The sequence below is a fragment of the Drosophila erecta genome, unplaced genomic scaffold (assembly GCF_003286155.1).
Source record: "Drosophila erecta strain 14021-0224.00,06,07 unplaced genomic scaffold, DereRS2 tig00000126-arrow-pilon, whole genome shotgun sequence".
Lineage (NCBI taxonomy): Eukaryota > Metazoa > Arthropoda > Insecta > Diptera > Drosophilidae > Drosophila > Drosophila erecta.
The window spans coordinates 9,545,992-9,573,871 of NW_020825209.1; the positions used below are offsets into that span (position 1 = coordinate 9,545,992).

Genomic DNA, 27,880 nt, shown 5'->3' on the forward strand with positions numbered 1-27,880 from the left:
CACTTTGGCGACCGATTCGCGGCACCTTTTCGATCGTAGCAAACTTTTGAATACTTTTCATCAAAGTGAAATATGTAGTTGCAATTAAAAAAAACTTTATCTTAATATGTATAGCTTAGTATAGATGAAGTACGCGAAAATAAGATAGTAATACTCATCTTTTTATAATATGTGCGTTCGCTTTTAGTTTGCTTTCCGACATAATCTAGTTTCGAGCACTTACTTTTTTGTTTATGAGCCAGTGGTTTTGGGCGTACTTTGAACAATTAATCAGATTGCCCATGGAATATTTTCGTATATAATATAATTTAATTTTAGATATTATTAGGAGTAGAAGCAATTTATAAGCTTTTAATCTATGAATTCCAGTGATGTTGGTTTGGTTTCCGTTGTCATAAACCTGGTGGCCGGCTATCGCCAATCGGAGGGCATCCAGCGTGCCCCACCTTGGTGATCTGCTAGCTGTAGAGACCCGAAGCTCGAACCATATACATCATACAGCACATACATCGCTGCGTTCCGAGTGGGAATTAGTTGCAAACGAGCCGCGCCGTCGAGCAGATCACAAAATCTTTAAGTTCGCATGCAAGTCATCCAGTGACCGCGAGCTCAGCACACTACCACTGCCAAGTTCTCACTTGATTTATATAGCCGTCGTTCTTGGGTTCGTTGAGCCAGTACTGGACTGAAATCGGTGGCGAAATGAGCACTTTGGCACTGGTGGCTTTCGTCCTTTGGGCAGCTTTTCTGTTCTATCTGCCCAAGATTCTAAACTTTCTCAGGCTCCAGAGATTCGCGAAAACGCTGCCGGGTCCCACGATTGGCGAACTGATTGCCAATGTAAAGAAAGGGGGTGAGTTGGTGAATTCAATGCCCATGGAATGGTTCTACATTTTATCACGCATACGCAGCGTTGCCCTTGCTGTTGTATGCAATTGGCATAACTTAAAAGGTCGTAAATTCTGCTTCCAGTTAGGTTTGCTATTTTGTTGACTTCTTGTGACTTTTGTTGTGCGCTCTATGAACACTAACTAAAATTTAAATTAATGTTGGCTTATGTAAGCGTGCCTCAATTACAATGCCTACTCTATAATGATTATTTAATAAATAGAAGTGCTATACACAACTAAAGTCCCTTCCTTCGTGACCCAGAGATACTCAACTGGCTGAAGGAGCTGAGGGAGAAGCATGGTCCGGTATTCCGCATCTGGTTTGGCAAGGATCTGACGGTGATGTTCACGGATCCGGAGGACATCAAGCAGCTGCTCGGCAACAACCAGTTGCTGACCAAGTCGCGGAACTACGAGCTGCTGGAGCCCTGGTTGGGCAAGGGTCTGCTCACGAATGGCGGCGAGTCCTGGCATCGCCGCCGAAAGCTCCTCACTCCGGGCTTCCACTTCCGCATCCTCAGCGAGTTCAAGGAGCCCATGGAGGAGAACTGCCGCATCCTGGTGCGTCGGCTGACGACCAGGGCCAATGGCGAATCCTTCGACATCTATCCATATATCACCCTCTTCGCCCTGGACGCCATCTGCGAAACGGCCATGGGCATCAAGAAGCACGCCCAGCTGCAGAGCGACTCCGAATATGTGCAAGCTGTTCAATCGTAAGTGTGAATTATAAAACTAATTTAAAAACTACTTGCTTGCTGCCGAGAATTCCCAATTGATTTTATTCAAATCTTGCATTCAGTATTTGCCGTGTGATGCACAAGCAGAGCTTCTCCTTCTGGCAGCGACTAAACGTATTCTTCAAGCACACAAAGCCCGGAAAGGAACGGGAGGCAGCTCTAAAGGTGCTCCATGACGAGACCAATCGAGTGATCCGGCTGCGACGGGAACAGCTGATCCAGGAGCGCAGCGAATCCCGCCCAGAAGCGGAGCAGGATGACGTGGGCGCCAAGCGGCGACTGGCCTTCCTCGACATGCTGCTGCTCACCCAAATGGAGGGCACTGCGGAGCTGAGTGACACCGATATTCGCGAGGAAGTGGACACCTTCATGTTCGAGGGCCACGACACCACCAGTTCGGCCATCGCCTTCGCCCTGAGTTTGCTCTCCAAAAATCCGGCTGTGCAGCAGCGCGCCTTCGAGGAGGCCAGTGAACTGGAGGGCAGGGAGAAGGAATCGATGCCCTATCTGGAGGCGGTGATTAAGGAGACGCTGCGCATCTACCCCTCGGTGCCGTTCTTCTCGAGGAAAGTCCTCCAGGATCTGGAGGTGGGCAAGTTGACGGTGCCCAAGGGAGCCTCGATTAGCTGCCTCATCTACATGCTCCATCGCGATCCCAAGAACTTCCCGGATCCCGAGCGTTTCGATCCGGAACGCTTCCTGCTCAACGAGAAGCAAATGCATCCGTTTGCCTTCGCCGCTTTCAGCGCGGGACCCAGAAATTGCATAGGTAAGATCACCTCGGTAATTACCTAATAATCTACACACCAGTAATCCAATTAAAAACAAGCAGAACTGAAACATACGTTTTAGAAATGCGATTTCATATTCGTCATATAAAAAGGTATCATTAGGTCATTATTTCCTTTCTAAAAAACATTTTTATTTTAAATACCTGATAAGAACGGGAAACTTTCGGATGCCTGGTTCTCAAGACGAACAGATAGCTTAAAAAGGTTTATTTATTATTAGAGTACTGAACATATATTTATAAATAGCTTGTTGATAACGTCAAGATTATTTCACAGCTTAAAGTTTCTAAACATAGGCCGAGCATTTATAAAAACACAATGCGGCTAAAGATTATTTTGAAGAAGCGCCCAAAGCTAATGGACTATATGCAATCAAGTACTTACGGATGCTCTAACATAGTTTAATTTGTTTGCTTTCAGGCCAAAAGTTTGCCATGTTGGAGCTGAAGACCTCGCTGTCGATGCTCCTGCGGAACTATCGCTTTCTGGCCGACGAGGATCATCAGCCAAAGCCGCTGGCCGAGTTGGTGACCAAAAGTGGCAATGGCATTAAACTTCGGATCTTGCCACGGGATCAGAACGGAAGCACGGCATAAAGCCATTATCTCAATATGATGCTAGTTGTTTAGAACAACTAGTTTATAGCCTAGGTTAAGATAAGCTAACGACTTAGTGAACAATGGAAAACATTTCTGGCACAGTGACGCAGTTTGAGGGGCCCAGCTGGGGGCCCATTTCTTATCACTTACAGCCTTGCCATATAGATTAGACAAACTCGAAAATCATTGTTTGTTTTTTTTTTTTTTGTTGTTGTTTATTTCCCGCTTTGAACTTTGAAAAATACAATCGATCATATACATATATACACGGTTAAAGAGGTATGTATACTCGTATATGTGCATGTATATGGGTGCTGGGCTTTATTTGTGGTTAACATCCAGAGCCAGCAAACAAAAAAATAGTTATATATATTTTTTTTGGGTCAACGCCAATCTCCTTCTACAAACTACATACACAGACATACTTATTGCTCTCCAGAGTCCCCGTAAATCCAAAACTATCCGTCGTCCGTGCTCGTGTTCCCTTACAATTCCTTAATCTACCGATCCCAACAGATCTGAACTTAGGACCACTTGCTGCAATACCATCTCTTTAAAGTTTCTTGTACAACTAGTTAAATTCCTTTACCATAAATATATATTCATATATATATATATATACTTATGTAGTTGTCTGATAGATATTCACATAACATGTATTATTATTTGGTTTGCTTGCTTGAATTTAGTTGGTTTAGTATACTATATCCCTAACTAGATTGCCTTCAATTTTCGCTTGTGTTTTGCTTGTTGTGCCCTCTCAAAGGGCCCACAGTGAAGTCAAGTCCCGATCTGAGTGTATATATGTATATGTGTATATATATTTGTCATTATCTATTTTTAGGTAGGTGTAAGCGAGTTTTTGGTTTTGTTTGGCGCTTTCTGCCTTAAAGCTTAGCAGGAAACAATTCGTCTATGGAATTAGTTAGAGGCGGCTAATGATATGATTTGGCTAAAGTAGGTTCGAATACGGTACATATATATATGTATATAGCATAACTGATTGATCGCGGGGCTTTCGGGATCCGTGCGGAAGGAGTGGACGATTGGAAAATACTGTAACTTTGGCTCTAGTGACCGAGGACTATGACTTTGCCACGTTTATGCGCAAGGTTAAGTTTGTGATCTATTTCGATACTTCGTATATTTACAGACAATCGTTGATATTTTGTAACATAATTAGTTCATCATTATTTGATTTTCAAATATATATATTCATAGAGTTGATTGTTTTGTTTTTAAACAATAGATATTCTTCTTCAAGTAGAACTTGGATATTTATATTTATTCATGATTCACTAAGCGGTTGGAAATGTTCAAATTGTTGCAAAATTTGATTTTGAAAAATTGGAGTAGCGTTGAAAAGAAAAGAACTTGACAAAATCTTCATTAAATATTATTATTCATTTTTAACTTCGGCGTTACGTTGCTCCATATTTAATTTTCTTTCTAATAAAGTAACAAACACTTTAACCGCTTATCAATTTTTCCTCCACAAAGATATATTTATAAAGACAATTTTATGTTGAAATGCTCCGAAATTTGAAAACAAATGATATTCTATGAAATATATTGTGTTTCAAGAAGTTAGCTGTTATTTTGCGCATAAGCGTAGCACTTTTTTCTGGCTTGTTTTGTGTAGGGGGATCAGGGATCAGGAAAGCCCCGCTTGGAATGATGAACCGTCTTAATCGGACGGCTGCCGGGATCACAGCCAGGGGATGCAGATGGTGCGGCAGACGTCACGTCGATGGGCATGTGGATGCGGCTCCTCGCCCATTTGTCCACCGCCACCGCCTCCTGCCCCTGGATTGGCCCCGCCACCTGCAGCACCTCCGCCTCCGCCGCCTCCAAACTTGAAGAACGAACTCCTTCGTCAGTGCTTGCGATGGGCCTGCGGTGAAGAGCTGGCAATGGAGCCCGATGCCGAACCGGAGCCGGAACTGGAGCCGGATATCGAACCGGAGCCGGATCCGTAACCGGGCTCAGCCTCCGGCATTGACTGCAGCACAGCGGCGACGCTGCCGTGGCTGGCGCGCTGCTGCGACTGCGAATGCCCCGTATAATTGGAGGCGGACGATGATGACATCGATGCCGATGTGGATGATGACAATGTGGAAGCCCTGGCCAGTCCACTGTGCCGCTTGGGTATCACGAAGGGCGGCGGCGGCTGTGGCGTATACTGTGGCGGTGTGGAGTTTGCCGATGCCTGGCGGACAAAGGATCGGGCCGCCGGCACCGATCCGCTCCGTGAAATGGCCCCCGTCCGCGGCGGTATGGCCGGCGGTGGTCCGGGTGGAGCGGACATGGGTGCCCGTAGCTTTGGTGGCGGCGATGAGATTGAGGCCAGGCTCTCCGTGGAAGGTTGTGATGGTACGCGCGGTGGCAATTGCGGCAGCTTGCCGGGATTGGATGTGGATGGAGCGGGAGTTGGGGGAACTGGCACCGTGACCGGAACAGATGCGGTTGCCACCTGTGCGGGCATCCTGGCCTGCGGCTGCACCGTCGACATGGTGATGGTGGGCTTCTGCATGGGCACCGTGTGACGTATGGAGATGCTGCCAGCTTGCGATTTGCCGCTCATCCGGTTGGGATTGGCTTGTCCGGCTGGAGCAGTTGTTGTGGGCACTGCAGATGCTACTGTTGTGGCCTGATGTTGCTGCGTCGTCGGTTGATGTGGCTGCTGCGGCTGCTGCTGTTGCTGCTGGTGCTTTTGCTTCTGCTGGGCATGAATGTCCTGTATTTGCGGCGTGATGACCACTGGATTCTTCTTCTGATCCTGACCGGCGGCCACGTAGGAGAATACGCACAGCACCGAGTAGCAAATCTGATCGGACTACGGAGCGTATACGTAATTTTTAAGTGCTGCTTAAATGGCCACTTTCTTGTTTTTCAAAGTGATGTGTTTTTCGTTTTTTGAGTGAACTGAATGGGTGGTTTTTCTTTGGGTGGATGGTGCTTGCACATCACAACAAGGCAGAAAGGCATTATAAAAAGCATGCGACTCGCAAAATTGGAAGTAGAGACAACTAACAAAATTAAGTGAAAAAAATAAAGGAATAGAAAAAATTTGGTAAAACATTACTTTTAAAAAAAATCACGAAAAGCCAACCGAAAATACTATTTTTGTTGTTTATGCATTGATTTTTGTTGTGGTGTTTCTCTTTCAGATGTTACAGGAATTACATACATACAAAGGAGTTACATAAATAGGATTTTTGATTTTATTTACATAGATTTCACAGATTAGGCACATTATTTATTCGCTCGCCAGCGGTGGTTCCTTCGCTTCCAGTGTGTCCACAAACTTAGCTGTATCCGATTCCATCGTTCCAGTTATGCTTTTGTTGGTGACTGTACCTCGCTTGCCATTTAGATGACAGATGTAGGCAAACTGCACAGAGGTCACGCGATGAAAGCTCAAGACAATTTCCGACGCCTTTGGTTTCAATTACACATTTTGGTGTTTCGATTTCAGTTTCAAATTCAATTGGTGAAGGTTATTTTTCGGTGTGTGATCGTTTTTTATTTGTGTTTGATGATATATGAGTGGTGTTATTGGTGTTTTGTGTGTTGTTGTTGCAGGCATTGTTTGTTGTTGAGTAGTTGAGTTGTCGTTGACATAGAAATATATTCACAAAAAACGAATGCAAATAACACAAAGGGAAACGAAAACGGAAAGAAAGGAAAAATTGAAAATCAAAGAGATTATCTCAATATCGTATATACAAACTGTCAGTGCAATTAAATGTGCCATATCATACAGTGGTAAAAAAATTTTGAAATCTCTTCATATATGCAGATATATCGATATATGTATATTGAGATGGGCTTGGGGTTCACATTTGATTTGTACAGAAATTTGCATAACTCGGCAGGCTTAAGCAAGTTTATGTACAGTTATTCGATTAACAATAGTTCCGGAACGGAACGGGATGCAACTCGAAACAAGTGGTGGGCAGTGCATGATGGCTGTGTTGGCGAATAGTGGTTGATTTGTAGTTTGGGCACTTACCATGCTCGACTGGTACTTCCGTTGAATGAGATTGCGCGTCTTTGGATCTGAAAAAGCAGAAAATACATGGTTATTACTTAAGTTTGGAAACAAGTTCAAGGACACTACATATACAGTACTTACTGTACTCCTCCAGTACAAAAATGCCACCCTTTTGGGTGAAGCACTTGCGGATATGGTCCAGTCGCACGAAGAACTGAAATACGGGTGGAGAATGAAATCAGTTAAGCTTCAATGCCAGACGACTGCCATTCTTTCTTTGGCTTCAAGGCTCCGTTACAAAACGGAGCGCATGAATGGAACATAACGGAAGGGGGGAAACGAAACGAAACGAAATCAAGCAAAACGGAACGCAACTTAAAATAACGGTAACGGAATGCAAATTATAAGGTGGTTCAAACCAAAAAGCTTTCACACAAACGCTGTTCAACAGAGGAAGAGACTGGTTGATAGGCAGAGTGGGAGTTAGATAGAGATAGTTGGAGAGCGTTGGAACAGAGATAGCATTTACGCGTGGGCAGTAAAATGTAATAAATTATAGCAATTGGGAGGTTTTTGTCGGATTCCATAAATATTTTTCATATTTTGTTTTTTCTTTTTCATAAAGGTGTATCGTCAAAAGTACAGTAACCAACCCAACGAAACGGTACGGCATTGGAACACAAGCAAGCAGGCAGGCAGGCAGGCAAACAAAAGCTAAATGCTACGCAAGCGCATGGGCCAATCCTATCGATCTAATCGACACAGGCAGCAAGACAAGGACACCAAGTACAGTTAACGACATTCATTTATGTACATGGCACGCATCAAGTGCTTTTGGCGATAATCAGTGCTCAGGACTAAAAACGAAATAAAACCAAACGCAATATTAAATTAAATGGAATGGCAAAAATTAAAACTTAAAGAACGGTGGGACTCAGACCGATTGAGCTAGAGACAGAAAGAGAATGCAGCAAAATCAAATACAAGTTTGGTAATTAGTTTGTTTTACTTGATATTTTTGATCGACAATATTATTCTTCTTCCATATTTAATGAAATTGTAATTCTTTAAATTTTTTTTTTCTTGGTAAAGGACGTTTCCAATTAGCACTTGTGAGATGGTCGTATACTAGGTAGTTTGAATTTTGGATACTGAGAGGCATTGGTTCTATGCATAATTATGGTAAATATGGGAGTTGTTCACCTTGCAACCCCAATTCGCACTATTAAAAACGCTAAATTAATAAATTAGGGTACAGTGTTGGGTATCCGAGTGTGTGTACTTCTCTAGAGAAGTTGTTATAATATAACAAAAATTTATTTAAGCAAATATTTATTTCGTTTATAAGGGGTTTATAGCAAATAATTTTGTAAGGGGGAGCAACCCTTTTGTTCCGTGAAAAGCAATTGGATTTAAGTAGAAATTTTTGGTACAGTCGCTCTTATAATCCGTTGGTCGATGAGTTTATAGGGATTTTTCAGTTTTAATAGGGTGATTGTTTGTAGGTTGGGAAATGGGAGATATGGGAGTCAGGGAGAATTACGTGTAACAGCATGCAGCATGTGTCGCTACCACTAAGAACCAGTGAATATAATCGTAATAGGATCAAAATTGAGCATCCTACTCAATCAGTTACTCTATACTAATTTGTGTTTTTTCTTTGGCTCGATATCAAAGGTTTGAAGAAACAATAGGTAAACAGAGGTAGAGACAGGCTGAAAATGATTAAATTAGAAATAGATAGGGAGCGAGAACGAGAGAATTGAAAAAGAAGGGCGGGAAAGCCAGTCTTTTAGCAATAGCTTATAGATATTGAAAAGAAATATGCCAGCAGTTGTGGTTTTTAGCTTACGACTATATTAATGGGGTTTCTAAGTGGGTATTTTTCCTCTAAGTGTACGGTATTATTAACTTTTTGTCTCATTTTTTTAATACTTTCCTTTAGTTTCTTAATTAATAAACTACAACTACAATTGATGTTTAATTCTTTGCTAAACAAGTAATTCTACACAAGCAAACTCAAAATCAACACTAAGTAATCTTTATTGGTCTATTGTTGGTAACTCGGTTTTGGTTGTCTGGCACACTCTATAGGGGGAGTAGAAGGAAACGTAACAGCAAAATGAGATTGGACACAGGGCTTGTAATTTATTTGTAGTGATCTGAATAGTATTTCTATTTGTGACCACTAAACAAACCCTGCATCATTTTCAAACATTTTCTAAGTGCTTAGGGGGCTGCTTTCCCTCCAAGTGAAAGGTCATCTAACTTTGGCCGCAACCAACGAAACATAATGGTACGGAACTAAGCGGTATAAAACAGAAAGTAACGAAACGAAATGGAATGGATCAGTACAGCCACGTGTATTTTCAAGTTTGAGCTGGTGATATATTTTATTTTTGTGTGTGGTATATAACTAAAATCGGGATCATGTCTAGTTAAATGGTTATCTAAATAAAGAGAGGATATCGGACAGACTGGGACATATGCAAGTGTAGTGAATCGTGTTAGACTGTGGTGATTTCTGGTGCAGTCCTTGCAAGGACTTTAAAGTGATTGCACTTGAACTGTGCAGTGTGCTAAGCATGCTTAAGTTCAAAGTCTGGAGATTTTCCTTTGAGCACTTTGAGGTCTTGTGTTAGCTTGTGTGTGTGCTGTCTAACATTACAAATAAAGAAAATCGCTGGTGGCTTGGTAAACGAAAATCGATAACGTGTCGACAACTGGAGGCGCAAATGATAAACGGGTAATTCTAACGTTAATCAATAACAGTAATCAACAATTGATAATCGGCAATCGGTAATCGGCATTAAGGTATACAAAGTGTACGGCTCAGTTTCAATTCAATTCAATAAAGTTCAATTCAACAAACAAACCAACTAACCAACCAACCAATCAATCAACCAACAGTTCAAAAACGAAAATCTCAGTTGGATAAGAGAGATAGCGAGAGATATAGAGAATAAAACACAAAAAATATGGGTAAATAATTTACATTATGGTATATATATCATTTGCGGCTTAAGAATTAAATTCAATATCAACTACAAATTTTTGTTTTTTTTTTTTAACTGTTTATGCCATATCAGATTATTTTGTATACTTTTTTGGTTTTTACCTTTATTGGGTGAGTGAAAGTGAAGGATAAAATCAAGTGTTATGAACGCAAAAGAGTCCAAGTTAAAACAAAAGAGCAACGCAAACTAAAATATATATTTTCTATTTTTCTTTGATTTCTTATAAAAGGACAATGGGAGGTACGGGTGGGGAATAAGAGGATGGGTTCAAGGACTCGGTGGGTGGTGGACAGCAGGGCATTTAAAGAACAATAGTTGCTTATAAATTTAAGTTCAAATATAACAAGAAATTGGTTCATTGCAATACCTCGAAATCCTTTATCGTTTTTTCAGACATTTTCAGATCGTTTTATCATAGATTTTTGATTATATTTGGATTTTTGATTTGGTTTTTGGGTTTTGTTTTTGTTATCGTTTGAAAAGTAGACCAATCATTGGAAGAATACAATTCAATTCGGTTCGGTTTGGTTTCGGATCGGATCAGTTCGTTCCGAATACGGAACGTGATTTTTGGTTGGTCCACAAAGGAGGGAGAGCGAGCAACGGTGCAGCGTTCCGCGTTCGACAGAGAATATCAAACAAACAACAAAGAAAATTATAAAAAGGAAAGTTGAGAAAACTGTTTTTTAAACTGTTCATTCAAATATTTTTGTTTCATTTTATTTGCTGTTCAAATTTCTAAATTGCTGGCGAATTTTGTATTATTTTTGTATATTTGGATTTTTTGTAGATAGACTAAATAGAAACGATATGAAATGTGGTTGTTGTTGCTGTTGTTGTTATGTTAGAGTCAGTTGCTTAAAGACGGTGGGACATTTTTTCTGGGGATTTTCAATTTCGGTTTTGGTATCGGTATTGTTTATCGGCTTTACAACGGTAACTGTGGAGATATCATGGGGTAGGACATGTCTACTATAGCTTAAATTACTTTTTCTGTTTGTACTTGTTGTTTTTGGTTATAATACTTAGGAAACAATTTGGCACGGAATCACTACGATAAATAAAAACTGAATGTAAGAACGCAATCGAATTGAAATGTAACGAAATGGAACAATAGAACCGAAAATGGCGTAAGGCAGAATATTCTGAGCTCACGTAAAAACTTCTTATATATCGCATATATAACACGGAAAAGAGAAAGATTCAGATTTAGAAGAAAGACAGACAGTGACATTTATATATATGTATATATAAAGAGGAAATTATTTATATATGTATATACGCACATATGTCAATAGAGATAGGAAAACAAAAAATCAAATGAAAACCAACCAAATCGTACTTAAGATGGAAAAAACAAAGCAAATTATAGGATTTTGCACAAGGACCATCTCAAAAGTTACCAGCTTAGAATATTTATGTTTCTTGCTTAATAATTTTCTTTCGATGCATTGCTTTTTCTATGTCATATATATGAATATATATAGATTTATTACTTTTGTTTTCGTAAGCGAGCTCCGAAAGCTTAATACAAAATTAGGAAAATAAAATTAAAAATTAACAATATACCTTAGTTTTAACCCAGAACCAATTAGACAGACCCCTGTGCTGCAATTCATATTTCCCGTATCAAAAAACGATGGGTATTCTATATATTTACAGGAAAATAAACCACTTTGCCAAAGTAAACAGAAATGGGTATACGAAATTGAATGGACTCCAAAAACGTTCGAGGGACCTATTCGAAATAGTCGAGGCAAACGTGTATTTTGTAACCTAGTTTTAATGTTACATTAAATTTGCTTGTAGTTTTAGTTTTTCTTAAGATAAATCGATTTTTTGTGGACAAACACTTTTGTCATGGGTGCTTCGAGGATACATACATACAAATATCGATTTTGTTTTTTATGAAGTACAGTACTCTTAGGAACGATACTAATCGGTAATCGTAAATCGGTAATTTGTAATCTGAGTAATCGATTATAAAGATAATCAAAATGAGATAAAGATGACAATATCAACATATCAAACGGTGAATATAAGTAACCAAACGTAAGGATCGTTAGAATGACAATCGTAATCGATAAGAATGAAAAGGAGAATTGGGATTTCTTATTTTTCTTTTGCTATTGGTTTTGATGGCGTTATCATTGAATCGGTTAGGTAATAAATAAAATAGAGAGTATAATGAATACAGCATTCAGTACATTCACTAGCACAATATATGGGTATGATATAGATGGATTTTTCTGCATATATATATATTTATTTGTTCATATATACTTTCACTTGATCGATTAGAAATTGGATAAGATAAAAGATTTGATTGATTTTTCAATTTTTTGTGGATTATATAATGATTTAGGAATAATATAAGTAGATATATAAGAAGGCGAGTCAAAATAAAATGCCAAAACCAAAGCCAATGAACAAAAGAGAAAGAGTTAGAGCGAGACAGATAGATAAAGAGAGAGTGAGAGAGATCGGTAAAATATAATACGTAGTTGGGTTTAGCTTGGATAGTTGGATAGGTGGAGACGGGGTTCCGGTTATGGCTAACAAATGAAAAGACCCGAAAAGAATCGGTTCAGGCGTCGATGAAGTCCGATATCCAGACCTTTTAGAAGTTAACATATATTCTCACATTCAGTTTCGGTTATAGACACCATAGCATTTTTTTTGTATTTTTTATTATTTTCAAAGCAGACTGGGCGGACCTACACAAGTCTCCTATAATCTGTTTCTGTTGATCATTCAAATTACTATTACATATGTAGGTTAGACATATCGGATAGGCACGAACTGAAAACGAAACATGATATATATATTTATACATATAGATGTATATTGAGAGGGCCCTTGATCTTGATGCAGTCGATACACACACACAAGAAGAAAATAATTGGTAATTGATCGAACTTATAAATCGTAAGGAAAAGAAACCAAAAGAAAGCCAGACTGAAATGAAAACTGAACCAAACCGAAACGAAACATACGATTGAAACGATTGAAAACGAAACACTGAAACGAAGGCAGTGGGAGTATGTATCGATATCTGGACAGATAGACGCGAATTTGTACGAGTATAGTCCTAGTTTAAGTCTGGATTATTTGGGTGACCCAGGTCAATACCATATGTGGCGTTATTGGGCAATCCAATTGAGGCGTATATATCTTTTTCTTCGTTCTGTATGTAAATCCCGTCATTTCTGGGGTCTGGTGTTCTATTGGTATGTTGACCCAGATCAACACCATTCAGGTGACACCCTTTGCTTTTCTATTCGCTGTTTGGTGAACCCAAACAACAAGATGAAAATATCAAGGTCTCTCATTTATGCTTCGGATTAAGGAAGTTTATCATAAGCTTACAGTGTATCTGTACTCAATTAGATATGGATCTGGTTTGGGGGATTCGTTTTTGGAAATATATGCGTTGCTTGATGAGGAGTGGTGTACAAAAAAAAAAAACGAATACTAGTAGTTTGAGGCATTCGGAGATGAAGCTGGCTGGTTGTGTATAAGTTTTGGATGTGTTACAATGTTTTGTGTATGCCAAGTGTTGGTGGGGATTTGATTTATAGCAAGTCAATACATCTCAGGCACTCACCTTGCTGTTGGAGAACAACAAACCGACACCCTCGAGGCACACCTGCAACAGGCCACCCTCGCCCGTGTTCATGTCCTGAACGGGAAACTCGCCGCCCAGCTCAGGTACATTGGTGGGCGTACCGCCCCGTTCCATGGCCTCCTTGATGCAATTGTACAGCTCCTTGCACTGTACGGGAAAAGCGTAATCGTTGCTATGATGGGATACATCTTTAGTTTACCAACCAAAAACACCCACCTTTCGTGTGTAGTATTTGTGCAATTGGGTCTGACCGCCATTGCGGCGCCACAGGCAGAGCAACTTGGTCTTGGGTGAATAGGTCATATTGACCAGCCGCTCGTACCACCAGCGCTCCACAATGGTGCCATCCACTGATCGCAGTACCAGACCATCATCCCGCACCTCCATGAATCGTAGTGGTCCATTCACATCCGTGCCCTGGTGGACGGTGAAGCTCTGGCGGTGCAGCAATCGCGAGCCCAGGGGCTTTAGATCAATGTCATTGCCGTTCTGCAAGGAAAGTGTATTTTACAAAACATATAAATCGAGCGCTCTTAACCCTAAAACATACCAGATTATTTATCTGATCGACCACATTGTGCACCTCTTGGGAGTACACCAAGCCGATATGGCTCTTGCCAAGGAGGCGTCTAATCTTGCGTCGGATTTCGTCCTTGGCCACATTCAGCATCACCAGGATGGCCGTCAGGTTGTAGAGCATTGTGGAAAGCAAGCGATCCTCGTCGTGTTCAAGACGCTTGCGCTCCGATTCACTTAGTGATTTGTAGCGCTCCATCATTTCAATGGGACCCTGTAAAATGGGTGATGTTATAAAACTATAGAGGCCGCTGTTACCAATCAAACTCACCTGATCCATGCCGATCATATCACGCTCCTGACTAACCGCGTCGAGAAAGGCATCCTCCCAGAATTGCATTTGGTTCCAAAGATTGAGCCGATCCTTGCCCAGCAACCCCTCGAAGAGATAAACCCGCGGACTGTCCGGCGAGGGAGAAGATGAGGTGTTGATCAGGTGTCCTCCAGTATAACGAAATCCGGCACTAAGCGTTGATTTGCCGGACCACAGGTTGCCAGAGCTCTTTTTGGAATCCTTTGACGTGGTTGTCTGCAAAATGAAGTTCGGCTTAGATTGGGTCGGACATTTTGATCTTTGGACCTGATTTAGGACAATAGCGGATAGGGACTCTCAAGATTAAAATGTCTACCCAAAGCGTATTACAGGAAATGGTAGACAACTCAATTACTTGGTAAGGTTGTTAAGGAGGTTTTAGAATGATTTCCCGAATGAAGATTTCAATGGCACTCAGATTTCTCTTTCGGTTTAACGAGGTTTCTGTTTCTGTGCCAACTTCAGAATATTCATTTTTCTTCAAAAATTCCTTGGGTAAATTGAGTAACTTGCCGTATTCTTGAACCTCTGGGGTACTTACATTTTCGTACTCGGTGTCTGAGACCGTGGATCGGCAGCTGGAGGGCAAGCGGACGCCCAAGCTGACAACGGAAAGCGCCCCCGTGGAGCCAGCAGCCTACGGATTACACACACTGAGTGTTAGAGTACTCTACAATCGGGTATATCGGTTGGACGGTAACGATACGGGATTTAGGCGGAGCGGGTGGCGGTTACGAATACATATGTTCTTTACGGTTGAGAGGTTACGGTGGGAGGATCGGCAGACTACATCGATTGACACTCGCTATGCGACATACATACGTGTACATGTAGTATATGTTACATACTGGTGGATACTGATATATGCTAATTGGTACTGATTTAGGTATTTACTGAAATGCTGATAGGCGAATCTACATACGATACGATATATATATATATATACACTGAGCGAAATACAGGATTGGTTTGGCAAGCTGAGAACAATTGGCATTGATGGAATGGACGCTCTACATGACTTAGTGGGGTACTGATATCTTAAGAAACTACACCGAGCAACACAACTTACATCTGAATCAAAAGAGGTGAGCATGTTTTTCAAGGCACTTCTCTTCTGCGACAGCATGTCCTTGAACATCTCCGTGGTGGACTGACCATCCTGACTGTCCGCCGACGACAATCGCCGGTTGATCGGTGCTCCCGTATGCGAACCAGCTGGTCCACCGTGTGCCAATTGGGTGGAACTCTTCCGTGATTCCTGAGGCGATGCCCACTCACTGCCCAGTGCCGAGTGGGAACCATTTGGCGAGCTGGGCGATCGCAGGTTCTCCCTACTGCCCATCGGACTGGCGGCGTGGCTGGAGAGCAGGCTGGATGACATGTCGCTGCCCTCGTTGATCTCCTTGCTCCAATAATGCGTGTGGGCCACCTCCATCAACTGGAACACAGAAGCCATACCGCCCAGGCCGAAATTCGCAAAAGTCACGTCCAATCCGCCGGCTATGGCCTGGATGCACTTCAGCATACCCTTCCACACGGGCTTCGTCACGCACTGTAGGTATAAACGATGAGGTTACCCTGGTAGTGCAATCTCGCAAATCTTTGAAGCTTACCACATCGTCAATATGATCATCTGGAGCAATCTTCTTGTCCAGCGTCTTATTGAGTTTGCTGAGCACCAGTGTGCGATAGGACTCGTCCTCCATTAGCTTCTTAAACCGATTCAGTTTCAGCCAACCGACTCCCTCTCCAGCGAGCACCTGGTTGGTCACATCCTTGAGGAATGTCTGGTTCTCGGCATTACTGTGCGAACGCTCCTGGTTTTGCTGGCGGGTCAGCTCCTCCTGCGTTTGCCTAGGACCTGAATGTTTAATCAACGGCGTCCGCTCCACGAGCCCCTTGCGTCCAGGGAAGGGATCGAAATTAATGCCCGACTTGGGTTTCCCAGAAGATACGTTGGCCTGCTTTTGTTGTACAGGAACCGGCTTTTGCTGGTTCTCTGCAAGAAGAGAATTTGTAATTAGAAATTCTTTTTGGAGTATCTTTAAATGTCACTTACTTTTACCAAACATGCCCGAGAACATGGTGGATGTGGATGAGGCTAGCCCATTGAAATCCGTCCCAATGGCGGAGAAGAAGTTGTTGCCACCACCCTGGCCGCCAGATTGCTGCACCTGCTTGTGGGTGGCTAGCTGGGATCCGGGTGACTTTAGCGGTGGTCCAGTTCCGCCCGCCGAATGCTCCTCGATCTTAATGATGCCCTTTTTGGTGGCCGCCTCCTTGGCCGTTTTGGTGAGATCGCCTAGCGTCGATTTGCCCACATATGTGAGATCTTCGAGGGTATTCTTGCTCACCCCAGCCGCCTGTTTGGACACTTCCAGGGCCTGCTTCGAAGCCTCTCCAGCCGCCTTCTTTGCGTGCAGCGTGAACTATGGATCCATATGGATACAAATTAGTAATCAAGACCTAAATGGGTGGTATTCCAAGTCTACACAATCGCCTAAGTGGTGCTAACAATCAAAGCTTGAGTCCTCAACCCCTAGTGACACCGGATTGAGGTCTAGCTTAAAGCAATCTACAATGGCACTACGACTCCCAGGAGGGAATCAAAGATCTGCGGAAGGGTGTGGTGCGGATGTGGGGGTCAGGATGCTTTAAGGAGGGATTTGTGATGGTACTTCTTGGATATGAGGTGTGGGTGCATTTAAATGATAGAAAAAGTGTAAGGGCAAAATTCTGTGACCCAATTGAATTTAGGCCATTACCAGACTCACGTTGTTCAATTGATTGATGATGTGTGTATGTGGTGTGCAATGTGATGAATGCAAAAATGGTATAAGATTAAGGCAATGTTCATGATTGTTATGAGCGTGGTTGGATCGTTTCTGGATGGGATGGGACAGTGCGGCGGGAGTACCAACCTTTTCGAAGGTATGACGCATTTTGTCGTCAAGATCTTCGTCCAACGCATGCTACAGTACGGTACATTTATGTCAGGTTCAATCAACCAACGCAAATAATCCATTAAATTAATAATAAAAAAGGAATAAAAAGTAAAAATAATAACCACGTTGACGGACGGAAAGAAAGGCAAGAAAATCAGATCAACGATCATAGTACAACAGCACATCTAGTTCAAAAACCAGCCCATAACAAGAACCTCAATTTTACCCACCTTATCCACATGGGCCAGCAGACCCTCCTGGCTGCTCTGACGCGTTGTTTCGCGCACCAACTCCTTGGCATGGGAGGCAAAGTTCTCGAACAGGGAGCTCTGGGAACTCTGACGTCCAGGACTGCTGGAACTGGAGCCGGAACTGCCAGTTCGGGCCAGGATATTGCTCACTCCAGGCTGCTTCACCGGCGGCGTTAGTGGAGGCTATAAATTAGGTAATATTTTTGGGAAATAAGCCCGCTTATCTAAGGAGTCAATGAACCTTGACTTACCGGAATCTTCTTTTCAGGTCGCGATTCGGAGTCGCTGGTATGTCTTTGTAGCTTCGAACCGGCGGCTATGGTCTTGCCCGTGGATCCCGTGTCCGATTCCTGTTCAATGCTCGCCATCTTAATGGTGGCCTCCAGTCGCATGGCCAACGGCGTGGCCAACTCGAAACTGGGTGCAGCCGCTCCACCGCCAACTGCTGTCGATCCCAGAGTTTGTCCACCCTTCGGCTGGAAATCAAACTCCGAGTCGCGATTGAAGCTGGGCGAACTCAGATCCGAGCGACTGGAGGATGAGGAGACAGGGCTATCGGCACGCTCCTCGTCCTCCTCCTCTTTGCTGGCCACCGCATCGGCAATGCCTTCGGGATACTGCAGCTTGCTTGGTGGATGATACACCAGGGCCGGGTCCAAATTCGAGGAGAGAGTCTGAGGAACAACGTGTGGCCGATTGTAAGACCCAAAGACATCATGCAGGCTGGGCGACAGATCGGATGAGGCCATTTCCGAGACGAAGTCACTGAGGGAGCTGTATGATGAGCTACTACTGTCCGCTCCCTCCGAATCCGAGCCACTCTCGTCCGTCGGCTGGCACTCAAGTTGTTTCAGCGATCGCAGGGCTCCATTCAGTGAGCTGCCATCGTCCCACACAGAAAATCGAATGGGGGTCAGAGCGTGGGCGAACCACTTGGGCTTATCGCCCACCTGCATGGGATCCATAACGCCAGTCTGCACACGAAGGAACGCCACATTTGTGGGCGTTAGTGACCACTCGGCCAGGAACTCCACAGCCTGAGTTCTGGCAAATTGATTCAGAAACTGGGAGGCTCTTGGTCGGGATCGTAGGAAACTATTGATCTGGAATGCCACCACTGGACGTGGATACAGCCGCAAAGTGCGCGTGTGCTCAGCGAAATTGGCCAATGTATTTTGAGCATTGAAAAATCGAACCATCGCCACACGTGTGGCCACGTCCACGGAATCCACATCCGTTCCGTAAACGAATGGATTGAGGGCTGGTGAATTCATCGGACTCGGCTGGCGGGAACTGATCGTTCCTTGGGCGGACATCGAGTTCCGTTGACTGGCCTGTGCCGAGTGAGGAGGCGTCTGGAGCGGCAGTCTCACTTGGGAAACCCTGTTGGATAATCAGTAAAATGGTATCACGTTACGGATGAGTGTCAATGAGATCTCTAAGACTGAGCAACCTAAGAAAACTTTGTTAGAATCCCAGTGCTAGTCTGTGTCTAAAGAGGCTACATCTCCACTTACCCTAGCAATGGTGGTTCCTGAAGACTATCCCGCACCGATGGCAATAGCTGTTGTGAGGACACCGCCGTATTGGTGGCCGTCATTGAGGTAAGTGCCTGTGGAGCAATCCATTTAGAGCAATTAGCACGGTGTCAATTTGAAGACTAGCCATCTAAATTAGGACTTCAACTTCTCTAACTATAAGATTTTTGGGGGGATTTTTGGAAGGCTTTTTGGGGGCGTAAGGCCACTTCGGTTAGTAAGTCAGTTAGTTACTCAGGTTGCTATAGAAGTTGATAAACGGAGGGGAAGAAGGAAAGACTGGCAGGACATGCACACGAAACACGTAACACTAAGGACAGCGACTGATAGGTGGAGAACATGATAGGAGTTTCGGGTGGAAATTGTTAAATTTTCCACACCTTGAAAGTTAAACCTAGCGAATTGAAAACCGTCTTCGAGCTCCGATTATGAGAGTTCAACATTAAGACAAGGTCGTTACGTCTATGTAGAATGACTGTGCATGCGGTTAGTTCTATGTTCTATGTCAAGTACTTATTCACATATAGCTAGTATAATTATAAATATAAATATGGATTATGTTTACTATGTACAAACGGTTTCAACTCAAATATAACGATAAACCAAACGTAGTTAACACTTTTGCGAACGATATTTACACCAAGTCCAGCTTCATCCATCAATAGCATAGCCTGCCCATGTTGTTGTTGTAGATATACGATTTGTTGTTGTTGTTGTAGTAGTAGTTGTAGTTGTAGTAGTTGTTGTGATCGAGTATTAAAAATTTCATATAACAGATAATGCATGAGTGTAAAAAGTATAGCATTAGAGTAGAGACAGAGATGGACACACATCGATAGGCAGAAAGAGAGGCAGAGTGAGTACACAAAAAGAACACAATAAAAGAAAGAGAGAGAGATAGAGAATTGTACAAGTGTAAGAGGAGTTTGTCAATGAGATATAGAAATAAATTCAAATTATAATATCGCTGGGGTGCTCTCTTTATATATTTGCTCTGTGACAGACCACAGAATGTGGTGAGATATATCATTTGAATTAAAACAATCACACCAAAGTTGAATGGAGCAGTGATAACGATTATATGACATCGATAACGTTAGCTACAATGAGTAACCGCCGTTCTTGCATGCATCTGCTCTGGGCAATTCTTTTTGGGTTGAATTCTCCCCAGAAGCAGATACATTTTCAGTTACATCGGGTAAAAAGACATGGAAAAGCGATATTCAGTTGTGTCCCGCGCATATTTATAACGTTTATAGTATGCAAATCGCGGAAATCTAAAGTAGAAACACATATTCTTTAAATTCTGGAAATTCACCTGTTTGGAAAGCACCTTCTTTTCTTCTGATTTAACTATACTATTTATATCAACCCGTTTTAAAAACGCATCTTCTTTTATTTTGATCTATCTATAATATTTAAATATGGCTGATTATCTTAACTGAACTTTCAAAACAACAGAACTCCTTGAATTTTACTTCAGTCATAACATTGACTTCATAACATTCGAATCCCTAGCCCAATGTCGGTGCATATCTATCTATATTCGTGCATATTCTCATCAGTTGTGATCAGTTAGAGCCATGTACAACAGTCCCCACATCGCCCTCTTATCGGCCGTACAGCCCAACGACACGCGCCATAATGCCACGCTACGTTTCCAGCGTCATCCCACGGATAACGTCCACACGGATCCACGCCTGGAACAACTGATTGTCTATCGGGCCTTGCTGCAGCACCTGCTGCAGCAGAGGGCCCACTATAGCCACGAGCGGGATCTGGAACTCCAACGTCTGGAGCGCTTCCGCTGCGAGGGAGTCAACCAGCGCCGTCTACAGGTCCAGGAGCAAGTGGTCAAGAAGGCCCAGGGCATGCTACCTGGCATCGTGTTCAAATTGCGCAACGAGGTGGACAAGCTGAAGCGCTTCATCGACATGGACAAGGAGCAGGAGCTGCGCCAACTGGACACTGCCCTCTACGACCACTGCGTCGATCTTCTCAATAACTGTCAGTCTACCTTGGAAAACCCACACTGAGCTGCCAAGTTAAATCCCTCATTCTCATTTGTTAAATTGAATAGTGCAATCAAGAAATAGACAAAAATATGTAAACCTTCGTTATACAAGTAAAATAGTACTCCTGATGCATAAACGGTCATTGCTAACATTGTTTTCTGTTGAATTTGCGAAAGTCAGTGAATTTCCAAAATTTAGAAAAATATTCTTTTCATTGCATCCGTAAGATTTCAGATATTTGGTTATATACAAGGGTTTGAGGATGAGGCTTTTGGGCTTACCTGCTTAAGGTGGTTCTTCAGAATGGTGCCCTCGGGCTCAGGTAGCGGTGGTATTTCTTCGTAGCCACCAGTCGGTGGCGTCAGTTTGGTGGAGTCCAAGTCGACCACCCAAATGTCGTCCGGTAGACTAAAATGAATATGTAACTAATATAATTCTAACATAACAAGATGCTTATCCCACCGGAAGTTCTTTTTGTAGACCAGGAACGAAGCGGGCACCCCGATGACGAAGGGCGTGGGTGCCAAAAGTAGCTGCTCAGCACAACTGAGGCAGGTGGGCAGCAGCGGGATGACCGGGAACATGTACTCCAGCGGATATAGCATAGTGACGAAGGCCATTACCGACATGGAGAGGGCGTTGTAGTCGCGGGACTGGAACAGCACCTTGTTCTCCTGCATGATCAGGGTCCATACCTTCAGGCAGGTCTCCACGCCGAGCAGCTCCAGTGGCAGATGGAGCGGGAAGTCCACCAGAGAGAAGCGAGTGTGGTCAGGCAGTGCAAACAGCAGTGGCTCATGCACCGTCGGCGACAGCACCTCAACCTAGAAAGAAAAGGTATAAATTGATAAGTGTATCTTTGAAACTATATTCCTACTGAAGAATTCGCGTCGCTGTTTCTGTCTTTAGAGGAACGGAAAAACAAGTTCATAATCTAAACTGACTGCTTAAATAAATGATACCTGCACACAAGTACACAATTTAAAGAAATTATCCTAGCAACTCACCTCGACTCTGGTAGATCCCGGCACCGGAACCGGCGTGGAGAGGAGTCGCAGGATCCAGGTTTCGATTTCGCGCACATCGTGCAGGACAATCGACGGCGTGGCATCGCTGACATGGCCCGTCAGCACCGTCCACACATTGTCCCGGTTGATCTTTTGGGAGGCACCCACCCGCTTCGGCGACGAGGATTCGTTGCAGGCATCGATGAGCTTCTTCAGGATGAAGAGGCATTCGCGGAAGGTGGTGAAGAACGGATGGTGCGAGATGATGCACAGCGAGGTGAGGGACTGGTTGCGCAGCTTCGTCCTCTTTCGGGAGGCTCGCGGCGATGGGGAATGGCTGCCGCCGGACTCGGAGTCCGCCGAAGGAGCCATCAGACCCAGTTTGGGCACTGCCGGGCTCGACGACGGGTGGTGCGGCTGGTGCTGGTGCGAGTGGTGAGAGTGCAGGCGCTGCTGGTCCGAATCGCGACGCGAGGTCAGTTCACGGTCCGAATCGCTAGGCGCTACGTTACTTCTGTAGTCGCTAGAAGAAGTTAAGAGGCCGTAACTATTATGGAAATGGTTTGAGATGCGTTAGACAGGATTTAGCATAGATTTTTTTTTTTTTTGTATTATACTCTTATCATCGAAACACCACAGCCGTCTGGCACACAACACTTGCCTGCTAAATGCCGAGTCCGAGCTGCGTTCCATGCTCTTGCGCCAGGACTCCCGCCTGAAGGCCGATGACCGTCTTCCACCGCGCCCTCCGCCTCCTGCTCCTCCTCCGCCGCCCCCTTGGCCACCAGGTCCTCCATTGCCCGGACGATCGTTGCCAGCTCCCGCCGCTCCCGCCGCCGAACTAGGTCGCTCAATGGGACGGTAGAAATTCACGCATATTCCATAGCGCGTCTTGCCCGAATCCTTGTCGGTCAGCGCGAATACGAAGGAGGTCATGTCCCGAATGGCGGAGCCAGTGCGTCGGGGTCCAACGCTGGTGCAACCCTCCGGCTGGCAAAAGTACACCATGTCCAGGGGCAGCGGGAAATCCGCATGATCCGATGGGGGATAGCGACGCAGCAGGTCGGGCACCTGATGAAAACATACATATTTAACATTAAATAATAAATATAAAATAAATATAAAATAAGTTTAAAGCCAAGTGTTGTATAAATCAAGCACAGCGATAATTCAAGTGACATACATAATCAATGGCCGACTTACCTGCACTGGCGGGGCCTTGAGGCCCTGCAGTCCTTTTGGCATCGGAGGCGTTGTGTGCGCACCCACTATGGCCATGTAGTCCACCAGACGGGGGCAGAGGGAGGCTTTCTGCTGGTCCGACATCCTGGATTGTGTTTGCTGTCATTGAAAGGCAAGGAGAAATGGGAAAACGTGAGTTGCCATGGCAGTAAGGATGACGAGGAAAGGATTATTTATCCAAGGACTGTTGCATGTGAAAGAGTTTCAAGGCTTCTATCATTAGCTGTCAGGCAAAGCTTATTAAAAAGTGAAATCCTCTTCAGGGACATCTACTAAGTAGTTCTCGTGCTATATCCTCACACAGCTATTATGTTTTACTATGATTTACTCAAAGTCTTAAGCCTAAGCCCATGACTCTCTAGTTTTCGCATCCTTTCAGTCAAATCAAATTAATCAAAGCCTGACAACTTTGCAATTTCCACAGCTTTCGGGTTAAAGTCAGTCAGTCAACCCAGTGGCCTTTTCTTTGTTGGCTCATGACCTTGCCGCTGGCAAACTAGGCGGGATGCCAATGGAGACCAGTTGGGGTGGGCAAACAAAGCCCGGTCGAGTAAATTGAATGTCAAAGCAAAAATACTTTAAAGTGCCCAATCACAAATTGCAAATCCCCATTGACGTCAGTGGGAGTGAGCTATGTGCCCTTAAGGCGGCAAATTGTACTGCGGGTGGTCCAAAGAATGCCAGTTTAGCCCACTTGGCATGCGAATCCCTTTGCAATTCGCCACGTGGAATTTGCCTCAAGGACGGGGGAAAATGGAGCAAATGTGAGGCAAGAACGCGAGGATATATTGAAATCCACAGCCAACATCAGCATCCTTCACAAATTAATATCATTGACAGGCAGCGCACACTCAGAATAAGTCAAGTCAAGTATTTCATAATCGGATGAGCTCCAAGTGAACGATGGCATTCTGTAATGAAACCCATCATTCACGGAATGCATTGAAGTCATAAGATTCCTGAACCTCCTTTATTTTTTAATGTAGGTCGTTTATTTTTGTGTAAGACTCTTAAACTTTTCAAAGTCAAGTAATATAAATAAGTACACAGACATTTTACATTAAATGTAAATACTTGAGAGAAGGGAACACTTTGTGCATTGTTTGCGGGCGCGGAAAAGTTTTCCACCAAAGGACTCCCACGTTCACTGGGCAACCAGTTCGTCAGTCCACCTCCCACCACATGTCAGGGCGAATCATGTCAAGGCTACAGCTGCAACCCCATCCCCCCGAGCCGTGTAACGCGTTCCGCGAAAAAAAAGAACCCACTGAGTTGATGCCACTTTGCGGAGACCCCATACTAGCCTCAGACCGCAGACTCCGCGAAATGACATCAGCCTGGACGTGACAGGCGTTACAATATTAATACCAATCCCTATTTTCCATTCCCGGACTCCTTCTGACTGGGGTTAAAAATAGTCCAGAGTAGCGGGGATTAGAGCGAAACTGTCATTAACCGAAAAATTGTCTACGCCATGGACAGCGTGCGTATTATGAAATCATCCGCCATTAGAATCGGAGATGTGACGCGTGGCAAGCGTTTTGATTGCGTGGTTTCAAGTGATCCAAGAACTTCTACACGTCACTTGAGACTGAAAGTCAGAATATGGCGGTAGGAAACTTCCTAAAAACCCCACTGAATGGCGCCAAACCTATTTTCTGACCAGTCCCTGGAGTCCCTGGACTTTCAGGGCTACCCAGTTTATAAATGGAATGGAATTCGTTGAAAAGGTACTTAAGTAACACAGTGGAGTGGTTTTTAAATATTTCTTTTACGTCGTCGCTGTCAAGAATAACTAGAACTTATTTCAACGTAAACGAATTTATTATACACGCTGAGTATTTCAAATTGCGATTGCCAATAAAAATAATATAAACCATATTTAAAATGGTTTTAGTACATAAGGAAAAACAATTGTGTCCCTTAAGTCAGTAGAGAAGAAATAAAACTGAACCAGGAAATGCACGCATATAACATCTGTTGTTGGAAACTCACAATAGGAGTTCATAACAATCCTACGTTCCTTTAAGCCGGATGAGGCAAATAAAGCGTTTCTCGACGTGTGTCTAGGCCCCAATTGCGTCTATCGTCGTGCAACACGCCTCAGAATGAGACTTGCAGCGGACTCCAATGGAATTTCTTCGCTGAATTAAGCGCGTCAGAGAAAAGGAAAAGGTCCATGGAAGCTGAATGAGCGGAGCTCAAAGAAAATAGAATGCATTTTTCCCTTAAAAACCCTCCTGTCACCACTCGAGCCACTTAGAGTGGGCGGCCTGTCTGTAAGCCAGCCGAGCTCTGCTTGCAATTTCCATTCAACACCCACATCTCCTACTGCTGCATTATGTTTTTATAATTTTTTTTTGTCCTGTTGTTCCTACTCCAATGGTGTGAATGACTCGTTGTTGGCCCGTTTGTTTTGTTGTTTTGCACGTGCCACCGCTGGGGGCGGGGCACTGGACTTCGGATGTTGGATGGTGGTTCCTCCTGGCCATGGTATCATAAAATCAATAAAGGGCTCGGCAATTGCATTCCCTGACAACAAGCTGAAGCCACATCATATATATTTGTACATACATATGTGTGTGGTATAAACAATCGTACATCAAGGCCAGGCCACAAATGTTGATGCCCAATGGCCTTATCATTCGGGTATTAACAAGCTCCAATCATAGTACGATAACGCGCAAAGCAATAGCACTACATACAGCACATTCTAATTTTAAAATGATCTCTTCAAATAAGTCTTTCATTTATCAAACATACTTTTAATGCATATCAGCATATTATTATATTATACAAAACTGTTGTCCAAATGTGCCTTAAATATTTGGCCAAACTTAAGCTAATCTGCCATCTAGCTCTCCGTTAGTCATGTCTATAATTGTTCTTAATTGGAAGTGTCGTGAAACAACCCCTACTATTATGTTTGCAGATAATGTAAGCTGTGTCAATTATGGGTACACGTTTTTGGGGGGCTATTATCGTGACCGCAGCTGTGGCTGTATATACAATCCACGGTATGCAAAAACCCGGGAACAAGCAATATGCTAAGTGAAATGCCTTGGATGTCGGGGTTTTCGGCCCTGACAAAACTCCCGCATAAATTCCGAGTGCTCTGCGCTCAAAAGTATGCTACCGATTTGGGCCCCAAAATATATGCGCAGAACAGAACACCGCGATGTGTATGTGTATATGCGGAATGTGGATAAAAGGGGGCGGGCAAGGCTAAGCAGCAGCGCCACACACACACACACACACACACACATACCGAGTGAATTTGTACGTTCTAGCGTACGCAACAAGGTCACTGGAAAAATCGTTAAGAACGAAAAAAAATACACACTCGACGGCGGAATAGAAACAACAGAGACACAGTATATGCCTTGATATACACAGTATATGTACAGCTAGGTCTAAATACTGCGGGGCACATTTTTTGTTAATTTCTTGTTAAAAGACTCACCTTAATTTCCTAGTTGTTATTTGTTTTTCCTCAGTTAATTACAGGTAGTTCCCCATCAGAGAGCTGCATTCTGTTGACATGGCTGAACACGCACAATATTCACCGGACCAATCACTATGCCTATGTCTTTCCAATTGTACAAAACAGCAAAAAAAATATATAGGCTCTTTGCTCAGCTCTCGTGGTCAGTTGCAGACGAAGGAGCGCTGCATAGCAGGTCGTTAGCTTCTGATTTTCTGTAACTGACTGCGCGATGGCCGTGGTGTGACTGAATTTTCTGGCCGTCGGGCCAAGCAACTTAACCAAAGGACGCCAAAGCCAAACCAAGCCCATTCCCACCGCAATGCTTCTGCTCGGGCGCCAATGCAATATGCGTGGTGGTGTTGAAATTCCGCTGCTCTGCTCAGGCTGGAAAAGTACCGTTGGGAATGCCACGAAGCGATACGAAGTGTCACGAAGTCTGGTGCCGAATATCATTTCCATGCCGCACTTGTTGGATTCTCGCCTAATGGGCAACACTGCGCAAGTCCCGCATATTAAAGTTACTGCTACTTTGGTGATGGCACTTCGTCGCTTTTAGAAACTAGCTTTTTTTGGGTACTTGGGTATACAGGAGACATCTCTAAGAAGGTTAAAATGTGAAAACAGCTTCTGCAATATTTGGGAGATATCACGGCTTCAAAGGGTATGCGGATAAACTTAAATATTTGATTTATTAGGGCCGCATTCAAAATTATTAGTTATGAGGTCAGAAAGTTCCAAAAATATGATGGTCTTAGCTTTATAGCTTACGTTTTTAGCGGAACTTTTGGCCATATTAGGCAAACATGTAACAACATATACATGTGTGCTTAAATCCATATATGTA

General features: G+C 43.5%; 3 protein-coding genes across 3 annotated transcripts; 2 read left to right on the forward strand and 1 right to left on the reverse strand.

The window, feature by feature from the left end:
- The first annotated feature begins 508 nt into the window (after positions 1-508).
- LOC6550706 (probable cytochrome P450 4s3) lies at positions 509-3,036 on the forward strand. Its single transcript, XM_001978084.3, has 4 exons — positions 509-853; positions 1,153-1,606; positions 1,693-2,399; positions 2,842-3,036. The coding sequence occupies exons 1-4, from the start codon at positions 703-705 to the stop codon at positions 3,015-3,017; spliced, it is 1,488 nt and encodes a 495-aa protein (XP_001978120.1). The 5' UTR covers positions 509-702; the 3' UTR covers positions 3,018-3,036.
- Positions 3,037-3,184: 148 nt separating this feature from the next.
- On the reverse strand, positions 3,185-27,454 carry LOC6550568 (MAP kinase-activating death domain protein). Its single transcript, XM_026981483.1, has 23 exons — positions 27,013-27,454; positions 23,511-23,648; positions 22,969-23,378; positions 22,308-22,830; positions 21,763-22,124; positions 21,582-21,708; positions 19,924-19,956; positions 19,265-19,359; positions 17,999-19,130; positions 17,727-17,930; positions 17,473-17,523; positions 16,611-16,980; positions 16,165-16,550; positions 15,621-16,103; positions 15,093-15,188; positions 14,510-14,767; positions 14,213-14,452; positions 13,879-14,151; positions 13,642-13,809; positions 10,402-10,410; positions 7,159-7,231; positions 7,036-7,082; positions 3,185-5,856 (listed from the first exon to the last, which is right to left on the reverse strand). Exons 2-23 carry the CDS (start codon positions 23,631-23,633, stop codon positions 4,897-4,899), a joined length of 6,423 nt encoding a protein of 2,140 aa, XP_026837284.1. The 5' UTR covers positions 23,634-23,648; positions 27,013-27,454; the 3' UTR covers positions 3,185-4,896.
- On the forward strand, positions 20,167-21,435 carry LOC6550569. Its single transcript, XM_001978086.3, has one exon. The coding sequence runs from the start codon at positions 20,869-20,871 to the stop codon at positions 21,319-21,321; it is 453 nt and encodes a 150-aa protein (XP_001978122.1). The 5' UTR covers positions 20,167-20,868; the 3' UTR covers positions 21,322-21,435.
- Positions 27,455-27,880: the final 426 nt, after the last annotated feature.